A 20,405-nucleotide genomic window follows, 5' to 3' on the forward strand; every position below is an offset into this window, starting at 1 on the left:
TTGATCAGAATTCAAACTTCAGATTAACGTTCAAGGACTGTTAAGGCAACATACCACTGAAGTATGTATACAATTGATTAGACTAGAATTTTAAGCTGATGCTCCAATGGGAACATTATACGTAGAATTCCATGGAGAAAAGGAGCAGCAAGAAGGAGAAACTCCACCCTTCCGGAAGCTGCTTTTATATTACACATATCTGTCAGAGCTTCTTTACATGCATTAATGTGTATTACATAGTTTGCCCTTAAGGGACTACAAAAAGGTGATCGTTGGGGAAGTCAGTTAGTTGCTGGAACAGTAAAATTAGGGTTGCCATTCTCCCACTTGGGGAGAGGGATCCCCTGCTACCGCCCTCCACCCCCTGCCCCCGCTAACTTGGATGGCAGACGAGGAGTGGGCCACCCGGGGGGGGGGTGCTTCAAGGGGTACGACACACTACCACGGGCCTGATCTGGCCCTGAATTGGCCCAAATCGTCCCGAATCAGGCCCAAATTGGTCCAGCCCAGGATACAGCGGAGTGCAACAGTGCTCCTGCGCTCCACAGCAGCCCAATACAGGCTGATTCAGGCCCGAGTCGGGCTGGATTGGGCCACTGCAGAGTGCAGGAGCACTGCTGTGTTCCACAATGGCCCAATCCAGGCCGATTTGGGCCTGAAATGAGCCGATTCAAGCCCAAATCGGCCCAGATTGGGCCACTGTGGAGCGCTGCAGCACTTCCCTGCTCCACAGCAACCCATTTTGGGCTTAATGGACCTGAATCCAGCCTGATTTGGGCCCAATTAGCCCCCCCCCCATGGAGCACAGGAGCGCTTCTAAAGTGGCTGTGCCATGCATAATGACATCAGTTCTTGGAAGTGACATCACATGGGGCTGGGAGGTAGATGCTGGGTCCCCCACCTCCTGCCAGGAGGACAGGAGGACCTGGCAACCCTAGGTAAAATGGTGATCTCACGCATGACATTCTCCTGTAGGGAATATGGAACATACCCTAGGTCTCGGTCTCATGCTGCTAGATTTCAGTGAGCAGTTCACATGCGCACACAGACACACATGCACACAGCACATTCAGGATTCCTTTTTGCTGTCACCAACAGATTGGACATTAGAGGTATACTTGTGGCAATCTATAACCCTGATTCTTTGCTTCTATCTCCACATTAGGAATCACCCTTTTCCTCCAAACCATCATGAATATAAGGGAAAACCTTGGAAAAACCCCTTGTAAGACTTATTCAAATCCTGCCAGGCATCTGCCTGCCTTCTATTAGGATTTTATAAGTGGCTTCAGAGACCAATCACACCACCAGTTTAAAGGGGGGGGGAGTGAAATGTGTCTCTTTAGTTGCATAAACCGGCATTGGTTACAAAAGGGCAGAGACCATACTGTTGAACAACAAAAACAACATCTGTTGTTTTTCCTGGTGAGTTCCATCAACATATGAATTGATGAGCTCCTAGTTTTGGAAACTGAAGTTTAGAGGGAATGTTTTCATCCCTTTTTCTGCTTCAGGGTGGTTTTAGGCCCCTTTCACACTAGGTTTTTTAATCTTTTCAGTACCTGTTTCGCGTCCCATGTTTGCAGGGTTTCACACTTGCAAGGTAGTCATGGGACGCTGCACCATTCTTTGTCTAGGACATCCCCTATTTTTCTCCCTGCGGACATACCACAATTTAATTTTTAATCAGCTGCTAAGTCGTGGCAGGCCCGATTAATGTCATTGTGAACACTTTTACTTCTCTTCATTCCCCTCTCCTTTTTTCCTGGGAGCTGATTGGTCTGTGTGGAATTAACTACTCCCACCCAACTCAGCTCTCTGAACTCCTTTTCTGCCATTTTTTTTAGTGAAATGACCCAAAGGTCATAAGGCTACTTCTCTTTTGGCTTTCTTCCTCCTGGGTATGCACTACTGTCCTATTTTTTTTCCAAAGCCAGCACAGAATAAGTATGGAATAAACAGCAAGGTGAGGTTAGGAATTATTCCTGACTTTGGGGGGGGGGGGCGGGAAGGAAAGTAAGTGCATCAGGACGCTTTGTTGAGTTTCTAGGTAAGATCTTCCAACCTTACTCTTGCCTGGGGGTGGGGGGATAGGTGTTTGGGCCCCCATTAGACACTGCTTCACCTCCCTGCGCATCATGGGGGGCTTGACTGGCTGAGTGGGTGCCCTTCTGCTGCCCTCCCGGGCTGGCAGAGCAGGGGCTGTCCTGATGCCGCGACTGTGAAGCAGGCAAGCGCCCAGACCAGCTGAACCGCAGCTCGGCCCACATCTTAGCTGAAACAGGGCTGGGCACTCACCTGCTCTGCAGCCCTCTTGCTTGAGTGGAGTGGGGATTGGCCTGATGTCACAGCTGCAAAGCAAGCGTGTGCCAGGCCAGCTGAGCCACAGCTCAGCCTGTATCTCAGCTGAGCCGGAGCTGGGCGCTCACCTGCTCCATAGCCCTCCCAGCAAGTGGAGCAGAGGTTGGCCCAATACCACGCTGTAAGCCACGTCTCAGATGGGTCGAGGACGCTCCTGCTCTGCAGCCCTCCTGGGCGAGCTGAGTGGGGGTCGGCCCAGCACCGCAGTTGTGAAGCAGGCGAGTGCCTGGGCCAGCTGATCCACGACTTGCCCACATCTCAGCTGAGCCAGGGCTGGGTGAACATCTGCTCCATGCCTCCCCACCAAGTGGCCCAAAATATAGAGCAACACGGTAATACTGCTATCAGACAAGAAAAAAATTCCCGTGTACTATAATGCCTCCACAATCAACAATAAAGCGCGTAATATTATTTCCAGAATTATTTATTCACCAATATATAAGGGGTATATTAAACAACTTGTATTTCAAATTATCTCTCTTAGCACATTCAAGAACTGTACCACATATTGCATTCCCCCTCAACCTCAATCATATAGGCATTTCAGACGTCCTGTAATTATTCTATTAAAGTGTCGCGTGCTCCAAGTGCTATAATTGTTACAATTAAAGTGCATTTACTGGTCAGGCATCCTATGACACTACTTTTCCTATACAGGGTTTAAATTGCCTTGTTCACAATTATAATATACAGTCACAATATAGGTGCAGTCCAAGAATGATTCCAGACACTGTGAGATGGAAGTAATTGGAATACTAGAAGGGGATATGGAAGGTTAATTGCAAGAATCTCTGACTACTGTGCTCTTTGAAAAAGAACTTTGGAAACGGACCTTACAAGGATCTGGACCGTCCGTTAGAGAACTCAGTCACAGAGTTTACAACGTATATTGGAAGGACATAGGTCTACCCATGAGCTGTGACACCCACAGTGTCTGGAATCATTCTTGGACTGCACCTATATTGTGACTGTATATTATAATTGTGAACAAGGCAATTTAAACCCTGTATAGGAAAAGTAGTGTCATAGGATGCCTGACCAGTAAATGCACTTTAATTGTAACAATTATAGCACTTGGAGCACGCGACACTTTAATAGAATAATTACAGGACGTCTGAAATGCCTATATGATTGAGGTTGAGGGGGAGTGCAATATGTGGTACAGTTCTTGAATGTGCTAAGAGAGATAATTTGAAATACAAGTTGTTTAATATACCCCTTATATATTGGTGAATAAATAATTCTGGAAATAATATTACGCGCTTTATTGTTGATTGTGGAGGCATTATAGTACACGGGAATTTTTTTCTTGTCTGATATCCCCACCAAGTGGAGCAGGGGGCTGATTAGGCATGGTGTGCCTTCCCCCACAGCCCTCCTGAGCTGGGTGGGGAAGTATGCCCGCCTGCTGCCCCCCAGCTGGGCAGGGTGTGGGGGTTGACACTGCGGAGGGGAGCCATGGCCCAGCTGGGGCGAGCGTGCATCTGCCCTGTGGCCCCCCGTGGGCAAGGCGAGAGGCTGGCATGTTGTTGTGTGTAGGGGTGTATGGACTATGGCCCAGCAGGCCTTCTAAGCCCTCCATTACTACACATGCTCAGAGTTTTTTTAAAAAGGTGACGTGCACTGCAAAGCCCCAAAAGCCCAAAACTGAACGGAGGATCCTAAGTGGGTCTGAAAGGAATCACAAGACAGCAAATTGAAACTGCCATGGACAGTTTAAGAAGAACAGATGTAAAGCTGAAGCCATTGCAATCGCAGCAACTGCCCAGAAATAGCATTTTAATCCATAAGTGCGAAAAAGGCCTTAGTTTAGCTTTTCAGTTCCCAGAGTGCAGATTTAACATTCATTATACAAAGATGTAAATTCTTTCATAGATACCCGGAATAAAGTGTCATCATACTGACATTTGGTGTGTGTTAGTAGTGCCATTGTTGGCATAACTAAGTGATTCCTTTGCAGACTTGGCTGAGTCTACCATTAAGGCTTGGAATGATGATAAAAGCATCAAAATTTTGTACTTCTTTATATGTAATTAGAAGTGCAGATTGTGAAAAGCATCTTGAGACTTCTTTTGTCAGCTGATTAGCAACCAAATGTTAAACAAGACTGCTAACAATTTTTGAAGCTTTTTGCAAAATTAAGATGCCTATTAAAATAAATTTGATTGAGGTAAGAGCATATCATCTGTATTTGCTAAACTGACAAAAACCACCAAATTAGCTTGCCCATATTCACTTTAATAAAACAGCAAAGAACAAAAGTTCAAGTGTCTTTAGGCAGCCATGTATATGTTTGTTTATTTTCAAATGTATATACTGTAATTCTCTGCCAACAGGATGGCTCTTGGAGGCAGCCTGGTTTCCTTCTTGCTGCTGCTGTAATTTGGCAGCCTGTTACTAGTAGCTATAAGTATAGTTGCTCTTGATATGAGATCCTTATCTTGGCTTGCTGCCTCAATTAGGTTTCCACCAAAGTTCTTGTATATCAACTACATATCTGTGCGGGGGGAGGGATATCATCTCTTGCTTGGCCTTGAGAAAGCTATTATGTTGTTTACATATAGTATGCAATAACTTGAAAGGAATTAATGTTCTTTGCTGCCATCAGCCTGCCCATAAAGAAGCTGTTTAATGAAATCATTGTGGCACAAGCAAGGTTTGTTCATTTTGAAATGTTATAGGCAATGAGACTATTTGATTCTTTACAACATTGCTCTGTTGCTGGCTGATATTGCTGTTGAAGTGGTTAAATTACAAGTACTTACCAGTTTAAGAGTCAAATACAGGGAAAATAGTGGTAGTAGTAAGCACAATAGTTTTCTAAGAAAAAAAAGGGGGGAGCCAGGATCTAGTGTAAATATGAAACTTTGGTTGCCATCATACCTTTATTTTACCGAGTGTAATGCTTCTGAAATAAGCATGATTTGTTGAATTGTTTTTAAGGGAAAATGATATTTTTAGGAGAAAGTAATACATTATCTTATAGCTGTGAAGGCTCATAATTTTGAATTCATTTTTACTCTTTTATGTTTCTACTTTTTTTGTTAAGAACCTTGAACAATTTCTTTACTCAGCAGTCTTCTGCATCTTGTTCTCTCTCTCTCTCTCTCTCTCACCTTAGAACTCTGTCTCCAACTTTGCAATACATTTTTTATATGTGGCATTTTGTTTTCAAGTGAGAGTTTATTATAGTGGGAGGAAATCGAAGCTAGTAAAAGGATTGGCTAATTATCATTTTTCTCAGGCCAACAGAAACATGCTGTTCTGTTTGCTTTGCAGTGTTTGTAATTTATACCCATTAAACTGATGTTTTATCATCTATTACCAATTCCTAGGCTTCTGTTTGCACTTATTGGCTGTAACAAGCATTTTGTTTTTGTACAAGAGAAAAATAGTTTCAGTCACTTCTACTGCATCCGAAAAGGAGAATGGGATTTGCAAATGATAAATGGGGAAGTTGACTAGCTAACTAATAAAGATTTGTCTTAATCAAGTATGATTTGTCAGAACAGGAGCGCGTTGAGGTCAGGGCACATGCAATGAATAATACAGCATTCACAGGAGAGGAGGACCAGGCAAACGGCCTCATAAATATGCTGTGATTACCCAGTGCTAATTCATATTCAAAGAATGAGTGGCATTGAAGCCAGCTCCTAGGTTTCTGAGCATTTAACCTGTTTATATATGGTCTTTACAAAACTCTGACATATTTTCTTAAAGTATCATTTTCAGTGCAGCTATTTTTGCATTGGCTAAATATCAGTATTGCTACTTTGTTGCATCAGTTACTAATGTCTATCTTTTTTCTTTTTATTGCCCTTAAGTTCAACAACTTCAATAACAAAAATCTATGTCAGTTCATCAGGAAATGTGATCTCCTTTCTCATTTTGTATATGTTACGTGAGTGTAGCTTGAGAAAATGCTTTATTAACCTCCTTGGAAGAATATAGGATCAAATGCACACAAAATACTTGTATATTTTCCTCACAGTTTTTACTTTCTAATGGGACACCTGGGTTTAGTTTCCAAAAGTCCCTTGGGATGTGTCAACTTTATGGGTCAGTGCTACCCTGTCATGTAAGAGGTTCAAAGAAATGTTTGGATGACCCACACAAGCAGTTAATGACACAAATTCTGAGTTGGAGAACCTGTTCATACCTAGAAGCAGATGGAGTACTAAGATTTGGAGACCCAGGAATTTTGTGAAATCCTGCAGTTTCTTGAGGTGCTCTTGGTAGACTACAGACTAGCTTGGAGAGGAGTAAGAAATGTCTTAGAGCATATAGAAGATGAGAGAAGGGAAGATTGTTGGTAATTTCTATTGTCAACCGAAGAAGATATATGACAGTTAAAATGCATATTTAATACTGTAAAATTACAACATAAACAAAGACTGTATTCTGGGTTCTGTGTAAAAACACACACTTGCTTCTAAGGTTACTGCAGTGTCCACCTGACTTCTGTGCTTTCTCTATCCTCAGATGAAGTTGTTTTATTACTTTCAAGAATTCATGGATTAAACATTTTAGAATAATTTGGAACTGAAGAAGTGATCTGAGTAAGACACAATCACTATGATTATCTTTTTTTCTTTTGGGTAGAGAAAACAGTCTCGCTGTTGCAGTCTGGACTAGTAGAAGCTTCCAAACCATCTTCAAAGGTAGCCCCACAGAGATCACAGTACAGTAATCAAATCTGGAAATGATGAGAGCATAGATCACTGGGTTCAGATTATGCTTCTTAAAGAAAGCCATACTTGACAAATGAGTCTAAGCTAATTAATATGTCATGTACTACAAATAAAATGTGGATGTACACCAACAACAACAATAACATTCGATTTATATACCGCCCTTCAGGACAACTTAATGCTCACTCAGAGCGGTCTACAAAGTATGTTATTATCCCCACAACAAAACACCCTGTGAGGTGGGTGGGGCTGAGAGAGCTTCTAGAAGCTATGATTGACCCAAGGTCACCCAGCTGGCTTCAAGTGGAGGAGTGGGGAATCAAACCCAGCTCTCCAGATTAGAGTCCCACGCTCTTAACTACTACACCAAACTGACTCTCTATAGATTTTTATGAAAACATTTCTTATACTGTAGCTATTTTTGTGCTGATCTTTAACCGTAGTCATTCATACTATAGTTTCAGAGCTAACTGCACTTCCAAGCCACAAACCTGTTCCTTCAGGAGTAGTGCAACTCCCTCCCAATTAAGTTGTAGCCCAGTTCCATGGTTTTCACCAACACCAACTAACAATACCATAGTCTTATGTGGAGCAAGCTTCAGGTTTTTGGTCCCCATTCTTTCATTATGGCTTCCATTAATTGTTTCAAGATATTCACTTCCTCCTCTGTGCAGCAGCCACAATGTGGATACTATAGGCAGCATTGAGAATAGCTTCCATACAGGCATCAGTTGAACATTGCACTGGTAGCAACTAGTACAGCGATTCTCTATGCCAGTGTGAAGGATGCATATGTCTAACAGTAAAGATCACATCTGAGACTGCAGCTTGAGGATTGCAGCAGCCGCACCTTCCTCGTTCTATGTACTTCACAACAACTAACAAATTGACTGGGAGCTTGGTGAGGTATTTCACCTCCAACGTAATGCCTCTCTTTACTTGATTTGGGTCTGGCTGCCTAGAAGAAAGGGAGGCATATACATATTTTTAAATATAAAATATAATAAATATTCATCTCCTTGTTACCTAGTGTCTGAGTAAAAACATTCCTCCTTTCTTATTCTATGCCTCCTCCATGGTGGCCAACCACATATAGTTGCTGACTAAGAAACTTCAGCCATTCTGATTGCTGTGTTCTGCAAACAGCTTGTCCTAATTCCCTTTTTCAGTTGTTCCTTAGTAAAGGAGAGAGAAATGGCAGCCACCTATGGAGAAAACACAGCTGGCTGCTTTGTCTGAGAATGAAAAAAATATATACATTGGAGTAGGTATCACCTGCCTTTTGTAAGGTTTGTGAGTTTCATTCTCATCCCATGTGCAGAAATTTTCAATATTTCACATTTTCCATTCCCAACCAGTTGGAAGATCGTAAATCTTGTTTCTGTACTTTATTAATTACCAATTGATTTATAATAGTAAGTCACTACCTAGAAAGTGGATGCTGCAAAAGTCACAATATAAGTTCATTTTTTAAAAATGTTGATTTTATTACTGTTTTGGGGAAAGTACATTTTTAAAAATAATGTTGTTTTGCTCATTGAAACTTCTGTGTTCTTGTAGCCTTTGCTTCTCTGAAGCAACTGACTAATCTTTGCATCTTGATTTGAAAGCAATGAATGTTTGGCATTACCTTCATGGGACAGTTTATATACTCTTTTGGTCCTCTTGTCTTGCTAATAAACACAGGACATCACTTTCTGATGTGAAAAGAGCAGTACTAGCTATGTCTATAATACCACTTGAAAGAAGGAAAAAAGATTCCATTGTGAGTGAAATTAGATATTGCAAATGGTGTAGATGGGAGGCTTATTTACTGGAATTCCATGAGCATAAGAGTTTCTTGAGTGGGAGAGGGGGGAATGGTAAATCAAACTTTTTTTGTTCTAAAAACAAGAAAAGCAAATTTGAAGGGTGAATGGCAGGCAAGATTTTGCTGTTCAGCGAGGGTGCTTGCTAATACAGGTGCTGTTCACCTGTATCAGCGAGTGAGTGAACTTAACAGATAAACTCTCAATAAATCAAAGTACACCACCTCCTGTGAATGTTGCCATAAGGATATAAGCAAGGGAAACGGTATAGATAGGTGATGGGTGTAGACGGGGGCAGGGGAGAATTGTGTGGGTTTTATGTCAGCAGTTTGAGGTAAGATTTAAAGATTCTATAAGGCAGGAAGTAGGGAGGAATAATAAGCAACTAGGACAGAAGTTTTGAACATGTTGCAGGTTATTTGTCTTGATCCCACCCCCATTTATTTTTCCTTTTCTAGGAGGTAGAATCAGCAGAATAGAAGAAAAAGTCTGCTTATTCACCGCTGCTCTTCTTTTGTAAGGTTTACTATGATTTCTCAAATAGTTTTTTCTTGTGGTTCAACAATCTTTAGTATAAAACAAGCAGCATGCATTCTCAACTTTTCCCCTTCATTCCCAGCATTATTTTTCTTCTTCTTACTCATGGAAAACATATAGTGTCATACTTATTTTTTTTAAAATAAATGTTTTTTATCTGAATATTTTAACTTTTCTTAACGGAAGTTTTTACAATGAACACCTAATTTATTTAGCATGGTATGCTCTTAAGAGCAGCTATAATTTTCTGTATAATGAACGCAATGATCTGCTTAGCAGACTGTATGGCATATTTTGGAAACTTACAATGTTCTTGTTTTATTTTGTATCAGTTCCATTGCTCATCTGATATTTTTCTTGTCTTTACTGTGTCTGCTAAATAATAAAACATGTGATGGAATCCAGCTATGATGTCAAAATGCTAGTTTTCTTTGAAATGGCATGAAATTATTGCCATTTTAGCTATGTATCCCATTGCTGCTATATAACAGCTTTGGATTGGATCTCATGGGGGATTTCTGCCATTGGAGTGCAAATTTCTTGCCTTTTCCTGCTACTGCAGCCCAAAATCTCACCCAAAATACTGTTCATAGGGGACCCCCAAAAATAGCTTGGTGGGAGAAAGCGCTCCATCCAAAAGGTGGGATCAGTGAAAATTCTCTCTCCTGCCTATGAAAATCCTTCATAGGATCCAAACCTTATGAATAACCAAAATCTGTTAACATTGACTTATACATCTAAATATTCCAACTACAAAGCTATAAATTACAGCACCTTCTCTTGTGCCACACACTGTATTAAGATGTGTCAGTACATTCCATTAACTTACTCAAACTGAACTCTTTTGTTTCAGCTGTGTATTTCCCAAATTGTATGCATCTAAATTCTCACTTCAGCAGTGCTTTTATAGTTAGTCTTTCCTCTAAGTATTACTTCTGTCATTCTTATCTCTTACAGATAGGATCAGTAATTTCTCAGAGTCCTTCTGCAAGACTTTCAGGCTCTTAAAATTAGTAAACTTAAGGCAATTCTGCGTGTACTTACTTGGGAGTTGGGACTAAGTTCTGTTGAACACAGTGGAACTGTTTTCAAGAAAACATGCATAAATTTGGGCAGCAAACTTTCTTTCAATAGGATAGTGAGAATTTTAAAAGACTCTTTTTTAAACTTTACTAGTAGATGTGTAATATCCTCAAGGCAGTTGCTCTGAGCCCCATCCTGTGGAATAGTAGCACAGGGTATTACTGCCTGCTGCTGTTCTTTTATTGTAATTCCCTCCTTGACTGTAGCAGCAGCATCCTGGTAATATCATATGTCTGCAATGCTGCATTGCTTGCATGTCCTGTCTCTGAAGGTGCAGTGAGTTCATCTCTGGCTGTTCCACAAGAACAGAGATAAGATTTACAGAAGCAGCAACTAGGCCTGGTACACTAATTCCAACAGTTGATGCAACAATGGCCTATAGTTCTTCCTGGACCTCAGGTGAGACTAACCTGTCTTGCTGGTGGTAGTACACAGCTGTCTACCAGTAGACAGCATCCATGGGCAATGTGGTGCCCCCAAACACCTTTTTTGGTGCCCACCATATGTTTTTAGAAAGAGGTCCCCTTCCTCAGCTGGCAGCCTACTCTTCGCTCTCAGGACACCCTCCCTCCTTCCTCAGGCTTGCTTCATCTGCCATACTGCACTCAGGGCTGCCCCTGCCTGGTGAGGGCTCTAGCCTGGCCTTCCCTTCATACCAGAGTGGAAGGAGCAATGGGGAATGGCGTCTCTCTCCTTTCCACTGTGCCAAAATGAAGGCATATAGACACTCCCTCCACTGCCACAGCTCTTTCTAGGCTCTCTCTCAACCACCTCTGCTCTCTCCCCTTTATCTCCTTTCCCTTCTTTCTAGTCTCCACCCTCCCCTCCAGCCTGGTGTCCAGTACTTTCAAGACATTTCTTCCAGATCATCCAAGGTGAAAACCAGACACCAGACAATCCTAAGTCTAAAGTGTCCCTTCTGTGAACAAAAGACATGTCCAGCTTTGCAAGGGAGTTCACTGATTTCTAGCAATTTATTCCCTGTACCATAAGGTGCCAACCTCCAGGTGAGGATAGAGTTTTCCTGGAATTACAATTTATCTCCAGATGACAGAAATCAGTTCCCCTGCAGAAAATGGTAGGACCAGAGGGTGGACTCTAAGGTATACCATAAAATCTAGGAGAAATAGAAGTCCTTCCCCAGGTACCAGCCCCAAATCTCCAGGAGTCAGAGTTGGCAACTCTACCATCCCAGCTTCAGCCCGTGACAGGATTGCACACTATCAGGAAGTCCTTGGCTATCAGGAATGACTGGGAGTGCGGGTTTGCACAGGAAGAGAAGCTACAAATCACTATTACATGCATGGAGATTATATGTGCTTCTTTGGACCCAAGACAGTGTGTGCATAATGTTGGATATACAATTCATATTGAAAATTCACTGAATAATGCCATATTCAAAATATTTGAATATTTCTGACCAGAAGTCTATAATAATTGGGATTTGAAATAATTCTGAATATTCTAAATCTTGGTGACTCTTACAGAAGCAGGCTGGACTGCCTGGAAAATGAAAGTGCAACTTATTCCTCAGTCAGCCTGACACTAGGAATGGAGGGGAGAAGCACAGATTTGAGTGTCCCCTGATTGTTGTGCCATGTTTTTTTCTAAGAAATAAGAATTGGGCTGAGAGCCATTGGTTGATGTCTGACAGCACTTAGGCGATCCCAAAATAGTCACAGACAACAGAATAGTTCAAAAATGAGTTACTTTGTTTTTAGTTGGAGATGCTTATTTCCTGTTGACTTTAATAGACTTCCGAATATTTGAAAATTTTGGTTTAAAAAAACATTAAATCTAATTCTGAATTTTTATGCTGGTTTATATTGCTAATTTTAACCCAGTTTATTTGGTTTGCAGGAGAACCATTCATCTCAGTGACAGCTCTGCAATTATTTTATCTGTTTATACTCTAAAAGTAGGCTTTTTAGTGGCATTTCATCTTCTATTGTAGAGTCCAGGACCAAGTAAAAGGTGTAACATTATTTGGCTATAGAGTTATTCATATTATGTGCCTAGAGTTAATATAGTGGTTTCAATTCTTGAAGTCCTCTGCACAGCTGAAATTTATGGCTAAAAGTATCAGCCATAAGCATTATATCAACAATCATTTTGTGATATTCCAGCTGACACGGTCTCTTTCCCTTATTTATTGATATCTTCAGTCATCAGCAATGAGAGGAAAAAACACTATTTGTCAAAGTCAGCGGCATTCTACCCTCCATTACAATTGATACTGCTGTTGTCTTGATGGCTGGACAATAAGCTTCGCTGTTAGAAGATGCCAGTTGAGAAACTATCTCAACAAAAGGGACTGTAAAGCAATTGGGGCTTTGTCTACTAAGTGGGTTATACATATATTTATGTATTTTATAGTACTTTGTGTATAAATTTAGGGTGGTATACAATAATTAAAATATTCCCAGCAACCCATCTTTGAAAATGCATGCATAATTAAAATAAAATATATCAAAGCAAATGAAACTGCAACCCAAGACTCAGTTACCGTATTTGCAATTTTTCATGCAGGCCATCCTAAAGAATTGGGGGGGAGGGGTTGGCTTCTGTGAAAAAGATCTTGCCGTGATCTTCTGGCAGTATTGCAGACCTGACTCATTCAGGGCGAATACTGCTGGGCAAATCTCAATAAGCATGTAGGCTCATACAGGGTTGAACTCAAAACTTTTTCTTTTCTTTTGCTTTGTTTGCTTTGTGTTTTATCATTTTGAAGACTGATTGGTTTTATATCCGAGTTACATTATTACCTTTGTGTTCTGTGTGTATGTTTAAAGATTTTGATTGAAAGCTTGGGGCAACTAATCAAACCAAGGAAAACCCAAGCAGAATAGAGCAAAACTTAATTCACTGAAATATTCCTAACCTTTTCCAAGAGTGTGACATAGTGGTTATAGTGCTAGACTAAGACCTGAGACAAGGGGGGTTGAGTTCCTGCTTTGCCATGGTGGTGGTAGTTATTAGGACAGAGTGGAAGAGTGAAGAACAATATGATAAATCAGTTTGGGTCCTCATTAGGGGAAAAAGTGAAGTATAGTCTTGATTTTAAATGATGACCTCCCAGACTCACCAGGGGGCTGAGTGGGGTGGTGGAGGGGTGCGGGGGCATAGCCAACGCCATGTGCTCATTGGCTTCACCCCACCCCTGCCTCATGCTCGGGATTTTCAAATCCCAGGCCTGGCCAATTGGAGAGTGCTGTACTGGCCAGGCTTGAGGGTGGGGCCTTGTGTCAGACCTGGAGGATGTGGGCTCCTCTCAGATCCGCTGGCACAGTTCTTAAGGCCACCGGCTCCTCCCTCTCCTCATTCTGCATTGCGCTGCTACCCACCCCTGCTCCCTAATTTCAAGTTCTCATTTGTGGGTTACCCCATTTGTTTGGGGGCTGGTTGATGTTTTGCTCTTCTTTCCTTTTATCATCACAACTTTGTTGGGCAGTTTGTCATGGGGATCGGATTCTTTTGGGGGGAGATGGGGCCTGCATGCCCAGTCTCCCTGTAAGGGGATTCCCATAAGGAATCCTGGAAGTGAGTTTGGGGGTGCATGCCTAGTGGGGCTGCCGGGCATACTCATTCTCAGATGGTAGGGGATCCATACAGGGGTGTTGCCCTCATGGTACCCACTGTCTGCCACTCCTTGGTTTTCCCACATCAGCATGGCTGAGGGGGCATGGCGGTTCATTGGCTGGCAGGCAGGTCAGCTGATGCTCAGGATCTGACCCCTGTGCATCGTCAATGCTCCTTTCAGCAGTTATTCAGTAAAGTTGTGGCCTTCGTTCATTCCATACAGCTGTGTTCGTGGTTTCCTAGTTGCCATGCCCCTTAGCGCTGGGCTGCAATTTTGTTCCTAGAATACAGTGCAAGAGGATAACAGATGTTTTCAAATATTAATGTTCATTTGTTCATGTAATAGTTTTGACACCTTCTCTAATAATTACATATCAGCATAAGAGCAATTGAATAGTTTTGTTCTACCACTGCCACCTACAATCCATCTTCTCATTAACATTGTATTTTCAGTTGCCTTTGGGATACATTATATGCACAAATAGTAATAAAGAGCATCAAGGGTGAGATACTGGCTACAGTGTTTATGTACCTGAAGAAATAGTTATCCTATCTAATTATGTAAACATTTCTGTCATTCTGAAGGTGATTGCTATAAGCTGTTTTTCTGTGTAACTTTCAGACTATGCACAACTTTATAGTGAAATGTTTTCCATTTCATAAAAAAGATTGCTGTACATGGATGAACATGTGCCAGAACCAGACACACATTGATATTTCTCTTTCAGTAGCTTCCAAGTGTGGTTTAAGTACTCTTGAGTTTAAAAGAAAGTTCAGACTTTTTTGTGTTGCAACTGCTAAAAAATAAAGATAAGAAATCTCTAATATAGACTGTCAATAACTCTTTACACATGGTACTATGCACATGAAAATCAACATCTATATAGGGAGCATCAGTGCAAGTTGATTGGCCTCATTCCCTGTGCGATTGCCTGTGAGCATGGAGCCTAGACATGCATGTTTGGGAATGTTTGAACAGACAGCATTCCTGATCACAGTGAGGAAGCATATTCCATGCTTAAGAGTAGAGATGGGCACGATCAGCATTATGATAGAAAAATACCCACGATAATGGCGTTCACGCGATCGGGACCCGGCGTATCGGTGCCGTCCACGGCGACCGATCCATCGTTCGGGGGGGGGGCTTCATCGGGGCTTGATTCGGGCCATCGGAATCTGATCGGGGATGCAGACAATCAGGCGCCAGTAATCTATTCCCGGGGCAACAGAGCCAGGGGAATGCCTGAGCTGTGTTTGCCCTCCTTCTGTCGCCCTGGAAACCCGAATGGAAGCCCAGCTTTCCTTGATTAGCAGGGCTTCCTTCCAACCACGGAGCAGCAACGCACTCGCCAGTTGGGAGAAGAGACCCAGGGGAGGGAGGGGGAAGGGGGTGTTCTGTAGCCATGGGCACTCCAAACGTTTTTTGCTTTTTAAAAAAACGGGGCTTTGTAGGAGGAATGGCTGTTTTTCTGTCTGTCACTCTCTGTTTTTAACCTGCTTTTTAAACACTGTATGGGAAAACCTCATTCATGGCTCTGTGTGTGTGTTTAAATTATGCTTTTGGAAGACTGACTGCTTGCTTTTAAAATCGGGTGGGGAGGAATGGAGGATTCTGTCCCTGCTTTTTTTTTTAAGCTGTCAACACTACAAGCAAGCTACTGGTGTAAAAGAATTACACAGTTCAATTAATTATGAATTTATAATATATTTATCCCTTCAAAGTGCAAAAGTGCTAAGTGTTGTATGAAACATAAATACCAATAATACAATAATACAGCTAGTATCAAACATATATAACTAAGTCTTCAGACATGAAAAGTTCATGGGTCAATGGAAATCTGTATCTTCAAATATATTGCACAATGGCCCAAGGTGGCCTCCAAGTCCAGAAGACAACGTGGATGTTTAGCTGAACTCGTTTCTTCAGCAGAAGAAACTTGCACTTTGAAGGGATAAATATATTATAAATTCATAATTAATTGAACTGTGTAATTCTTTTACACCGGTATCTTGCTTGTAGTGTTGACAGTTCTGTATCCGGTGTGCCTTGTTCTGAGTTTGTTTGGTTTTTTTTTTAAAGCTGGCTGAAACATGTTGACGGGGTGTCTCTCTCTCTTTCTATTTGGAGAGGCAGGGACAGGTTAAAAACTCCCCCCCCTGCTCTAAGTGTGTGTGTGTGTGTGTGTGTGTGTGTGTGTGTGTGTACGTCCCCTCCCTGAGGGGAGGCGGCTCGTCGCCAGGTTAACCCCCCCCCTGCTCTCTCTCTCTCTCTCTCTCTCTCTCTCTCTCTCTCTCTCTCTCTCTCTCTCTCTCTCTCTCTCTCCGGGTTAAAAACTTCCCCCTCCTCTGCTCTAAGTGTATATGAACGTCTCCTCCCTGAGGGGAGGCAGCTCATCGCAGGGTTAAAAACTTCCCCCCCTCTGCTCCAAGTGTGTGTGTTTGTGTGTGAATGTCCCCTCCCCATGCCCGCCGGGCCCGGCGGTCACCACCACCACCCACCTTCCCACATAGCTGGGAACAGCGGGGCGCCCCTCTGCTTTGGCCTCCCCGATCCGATCCACGGATCGGAAACGGGAGATGATTGGTGTGGATCGGTGATTTGGGGTCGTTGCCAGCGCCTATCCCCAATCAGCTTGGTCGGTAATTTTTTTGGGATCGTGCCCACCTCTACGTAAGAGCCAGCAATTTTGCATAGGTTGGGGATAGAGCAGGTACACTCATGCTTGCTCCCCCTCTACATGAATTGATTTCTACCCATATAGTGTTGTATGCAGTCAGCTATGACTTGATGGCCCTCACCACCGCCACCACATGCTTGAATCACCATGCACAGCACTTAAAAGTTTGCTTTGTATATTTACAATGCTTCAGTTTTGTAGTTTCAGGTTCTTATGCAATTATTAGTTTTTCATTTTTATGACATTTTAAATTATTCTTAAATTTCTGTTATAATTTTTATGTCTTTACATATAGAATAATTGTTAAGAATATTAACCTGCAGAATTTTAATGCATTTGTTACATTTCAACTTGCTATTTACAGTCCTGTTTCTCTCTTCATTATGTGTGTTTTCATTTGTTCATGCAGAGCAGATTGGTCAGGAGATGTTGGAAAATCTCAGCCATGACAGAGAGAAGATTCAGCGTGCTCGAGAACGAGTAAGTTTTCTATCTTAAACATATCACCAAAAAATGTTCATTATGGATATTGTCATAGATGGAAAGGGGGAGGGGGCTATTGATATTTCCCTTTTTACAAAGCTGCAGAGACATCTATGTATTTGTTTCCATTTTATGAGCACTGACAGTGCACTCCTAAGCAGAGTTACTCCAGTCTAAGCACATTGAAATAAATGAGCTTAGACTGGCATAACTGTTTAGGATTGCACTGAAAACACCTTGAATTGGTCCTGCTGCCTCGTCTTCAATGCAGATGCCTATTTGCTAGCACATGCTATCTTAGTCTTTTGCTAGCATTGCTAGCAAACATTTATTTATTTATTTATATCATATCATATATTTGTATTCCACCCTCCCCGCGATGATGATAAAGAATGTCAAATAAAATATGAAATTCAAAGTTTGAGTGTTGGATCTGGGAGATTCAAATTTGAATCCCCACTCTGTTGTGGAGTTTTGCTGGGCGCAGCAGTCACTTTCTCTCAACCTACCTCACATGATGGTTATCACAAGGATAAAATCGAGGAGAAAAAATGTTGTAAGCTGATTTTTATTTTTTATTTACTTCATTTCTATGCCACATTTTTCCTCAGTGAGGACCCAAAGCAGCTTACATAATTCTCCTCTTCTCCATTCTATCCTCACAACAACCCTGTGAGGTAGCTTAGGCTGAGTCACCCAGCAGCCTTACATGTCAGAGTGGGAATTAAACCTGGTTTTCCCAGATCCTAGTTTGACATTGTGGTCCCCATTGAGAAGAAAAACATCTCAAATAAATAAATAAAATAAAAATTGTATTTATGCAGTTAAGAGAGATTTTCTTTGGTTTGTTTTTTGAAAGTTTATATGCAGTATTTATTTTTGATGAAGAAACTTTATCTCCATAGCTGAGAGAAACAGATGCAAACTTGGGTAAAAGTTCGAGGATCCTAACAGGAATGTTACGAAGGTAAGGGCCAGGTAGGGACTCATCTCTCTTTTTCTTCATACAAATTATAAAGCAGCTAACAGTCATAAATTTTTGTCATCATTTTCTAGTATTTGAAAATCAGCACCTACTGTCTCTATACTGCTCTACAGTCCTCTCTTCAAAACTAGGTTTAGGTCTATAATGTACTGTATTAAACTTATTGTTTTAACCAGTCTTTTAACTTCCTGGGCCTCCTTATGAGGCAAAATATAAAATAATTAGCAGAACAATTGGTTGAGTTATTTCCAAAGAATGGTTAACACATAAGCAGAGCTTCTGGCTGTGTAAGGATCCTTATAGGACAAAGAGAGATCTGTTCCTTCCCTTCTCTTGTTAACACATATGTTCACTCGATGATTACAGAGATCTGTGTATGTCTCCTATTTTCCCAGCTGTCCCTGCCTCCTCAACTTAGTCAAGGTATGAGAGTTTTCAGCTTACTTTCCTTCATTTAGGAGTAAGAGATAAGCAAGTTTGAGATATTGGAAATCCCCCCCCCGCCCCAATTTCCATAATCCTGATGCAGTGTCTGCATGTGCCAATGCACATGCACTGGATTTGGTGGAAAGAAATAGGCCTTTGTTATGCTATATGGAGATCCCAAAATGCTTTGACTCCTATGTGCAAGAAAGAATGATCCTTATAGTCTTTTGTGTATATTTCTCCCATAAATTACAAAAAAGATTTAGGGGAACTCACAGATTATCTTTCCAGTGTCTTGTACATTTTGCAGATTTTCCTATGTGCAAACTATATCTACCAATTCTTAAGTATCATTTCTGAAAATCCTTACATGAAGAGAAGATTTATTTCTTTTGTGACATTAGTGAAGTGCATTGTTGCTTAAAAAGCCTTTGTTGAAAGATAAGCTAAGGTGTATATCATTTTTGGGGCTGAGAATGACATCAGTTTACTTTTTGCTGCCACTGTGAAAGTCATGAATAAAATAATGTATATATGTGTGTATGCGTATAAATATAGGCAGAAACAGGTTCAGGATACAAGACAAAATGGATAAGGCGTGCTTCTGGAAAACTCATGGAAGTGATGGAAAAATAGGACAACCTGAAAAAGAAAGCATCACTAAACTGAGCCAAAAATCAAACACTGGATGCTGGATCAAACAAGGAGTGGGGTGTGGAAAAGGTTTAGGTTTGGTTTTTAGCCCACCATCCCTGCGAATGGGCTCAGGGAAGGTTACAATACTAATAGAAATACAGAATCCTTAAACATAAAAGCGTAAGCATGTTTGAGACAACTCACATGTTTATGTGGCGCAGGCACAGTTTGCACACCTGAAGGACGGACTGCCCACCTGCCTTCCCTTCACTGCCTAGGTTGGGAGATCCTGTGGGTGGCTGGAACCTGGTGGGGGCAGGCTGCAGAGTCTTTCAACAGCTAACCACTACTCCCCTTGTGGGGTTGCCAGTTCCAGGTTGTGAAATTTCTGGAGATTTTGAGAGTTGCCATTGGAGAGGACAGGGTTTGGGAGGGGAGGAAACTCAGTAGGGTGTAATTCCATAGAGTGCACCCTTTGAAGGAGCCATTTTCTCCAGGGGAACTGATCTCTGTCAACTGGAGCTCAGTTCTAATTCCAGGAGATCACTAGCTGCCACCTGGGGGCTGGCAACCCCATCCCTGTGCCTAACCTGAGGGTCCCTGAGGGGAAGACAGAAGCCCCAGGGGGCCTTACATCTGCGTAGATCATCTTACAGTTCTCCAAACTCCATTGCTGTCTTCTCTGTCACAGAGAGTGGGCAGGGAAAGATCCAGACAGGGCCCAGGAGCTTCAGAGAAGCATCCATCAGGTGCGAGAGGTTGGGATACCCTGTGGGTGACTGGAGCCTGGTGGGGAAGGGGTGCAGAGTCTTTTGATGGCCTAACCACTACTCCCTGTGTGGGGTTGCCAGCTCTAGGTTGTGAGATTCCTGGAGATTTTGAAAGTTGACACTGGGGAGGGCAGGGTTTGGGAGGGGAGGAAACTCAGTAGGGTATGATTTCATAGAGTACATCCTTTGAATGAGCCATTTTCTCTTAAGGAACTGGTCTCTGTCATCTGGAGATCCTTTCTAATTCCAAGAGATCGCCAGCCACCATCTGGAGTCTGGTAACCCCATCTGTCAGTCCTTAGCAAGTAAATCCCCAAGTTCTCAACATCAATCACACAGGTGATTTGGTTGAAGTAACTTTTATTAGA

At 42.0% G+C, this 20,405-nt stretch overlaps 1 protein-coding gene across 5 annotated transcripts in view; it reads left to right on the top strand.

Annotated features, from left to right (window-relative positions):
• The window catches only part of VTI1A (vesicle transport through interaction with t-SNAREs 1A), a 406,571-nt gene that overhangs the window by 244,429 nt on the left and 141,737 nt on the right, over nt 1–20,405 (top strand). For 3 of the 5 annotated variants that reach the window (XM_054983351.1, XM_054983353.1, XM_054983355.1), the window contains 2 exons: nt 17,147–17,217; nt 18,126–18,187. In XM_054983351.1, the coding sequence (XP_054839326.1) occupies nt 17,147–17,217; nt 18,126–18,187 (133 nt within the window). Of the gene's footprint in view, nt 1–17,146; nt 17,218–18,125; nt 18,199–20,405 lie in introns of all 5 variants that reach the window. The other 2 variants (XM_054983354.1, XM_054983356.1) reach the window with 1 other exon arrangement.

This window comes from Eublepharis macularius, chromosome 6, assembly GCF_028583425.1.
Source record: "Eublepharis macularius isolate TG4126 chromosome 6, MPM_Emac_v1.0, whole genome shotgun sequence".
NCBI classification, from domain to species: Eukaryota; Metazoa; Chordata; class Lepidosauria; order Squamata; family Eublepharidae; genus Eublepharis; species Eublepharis macularius.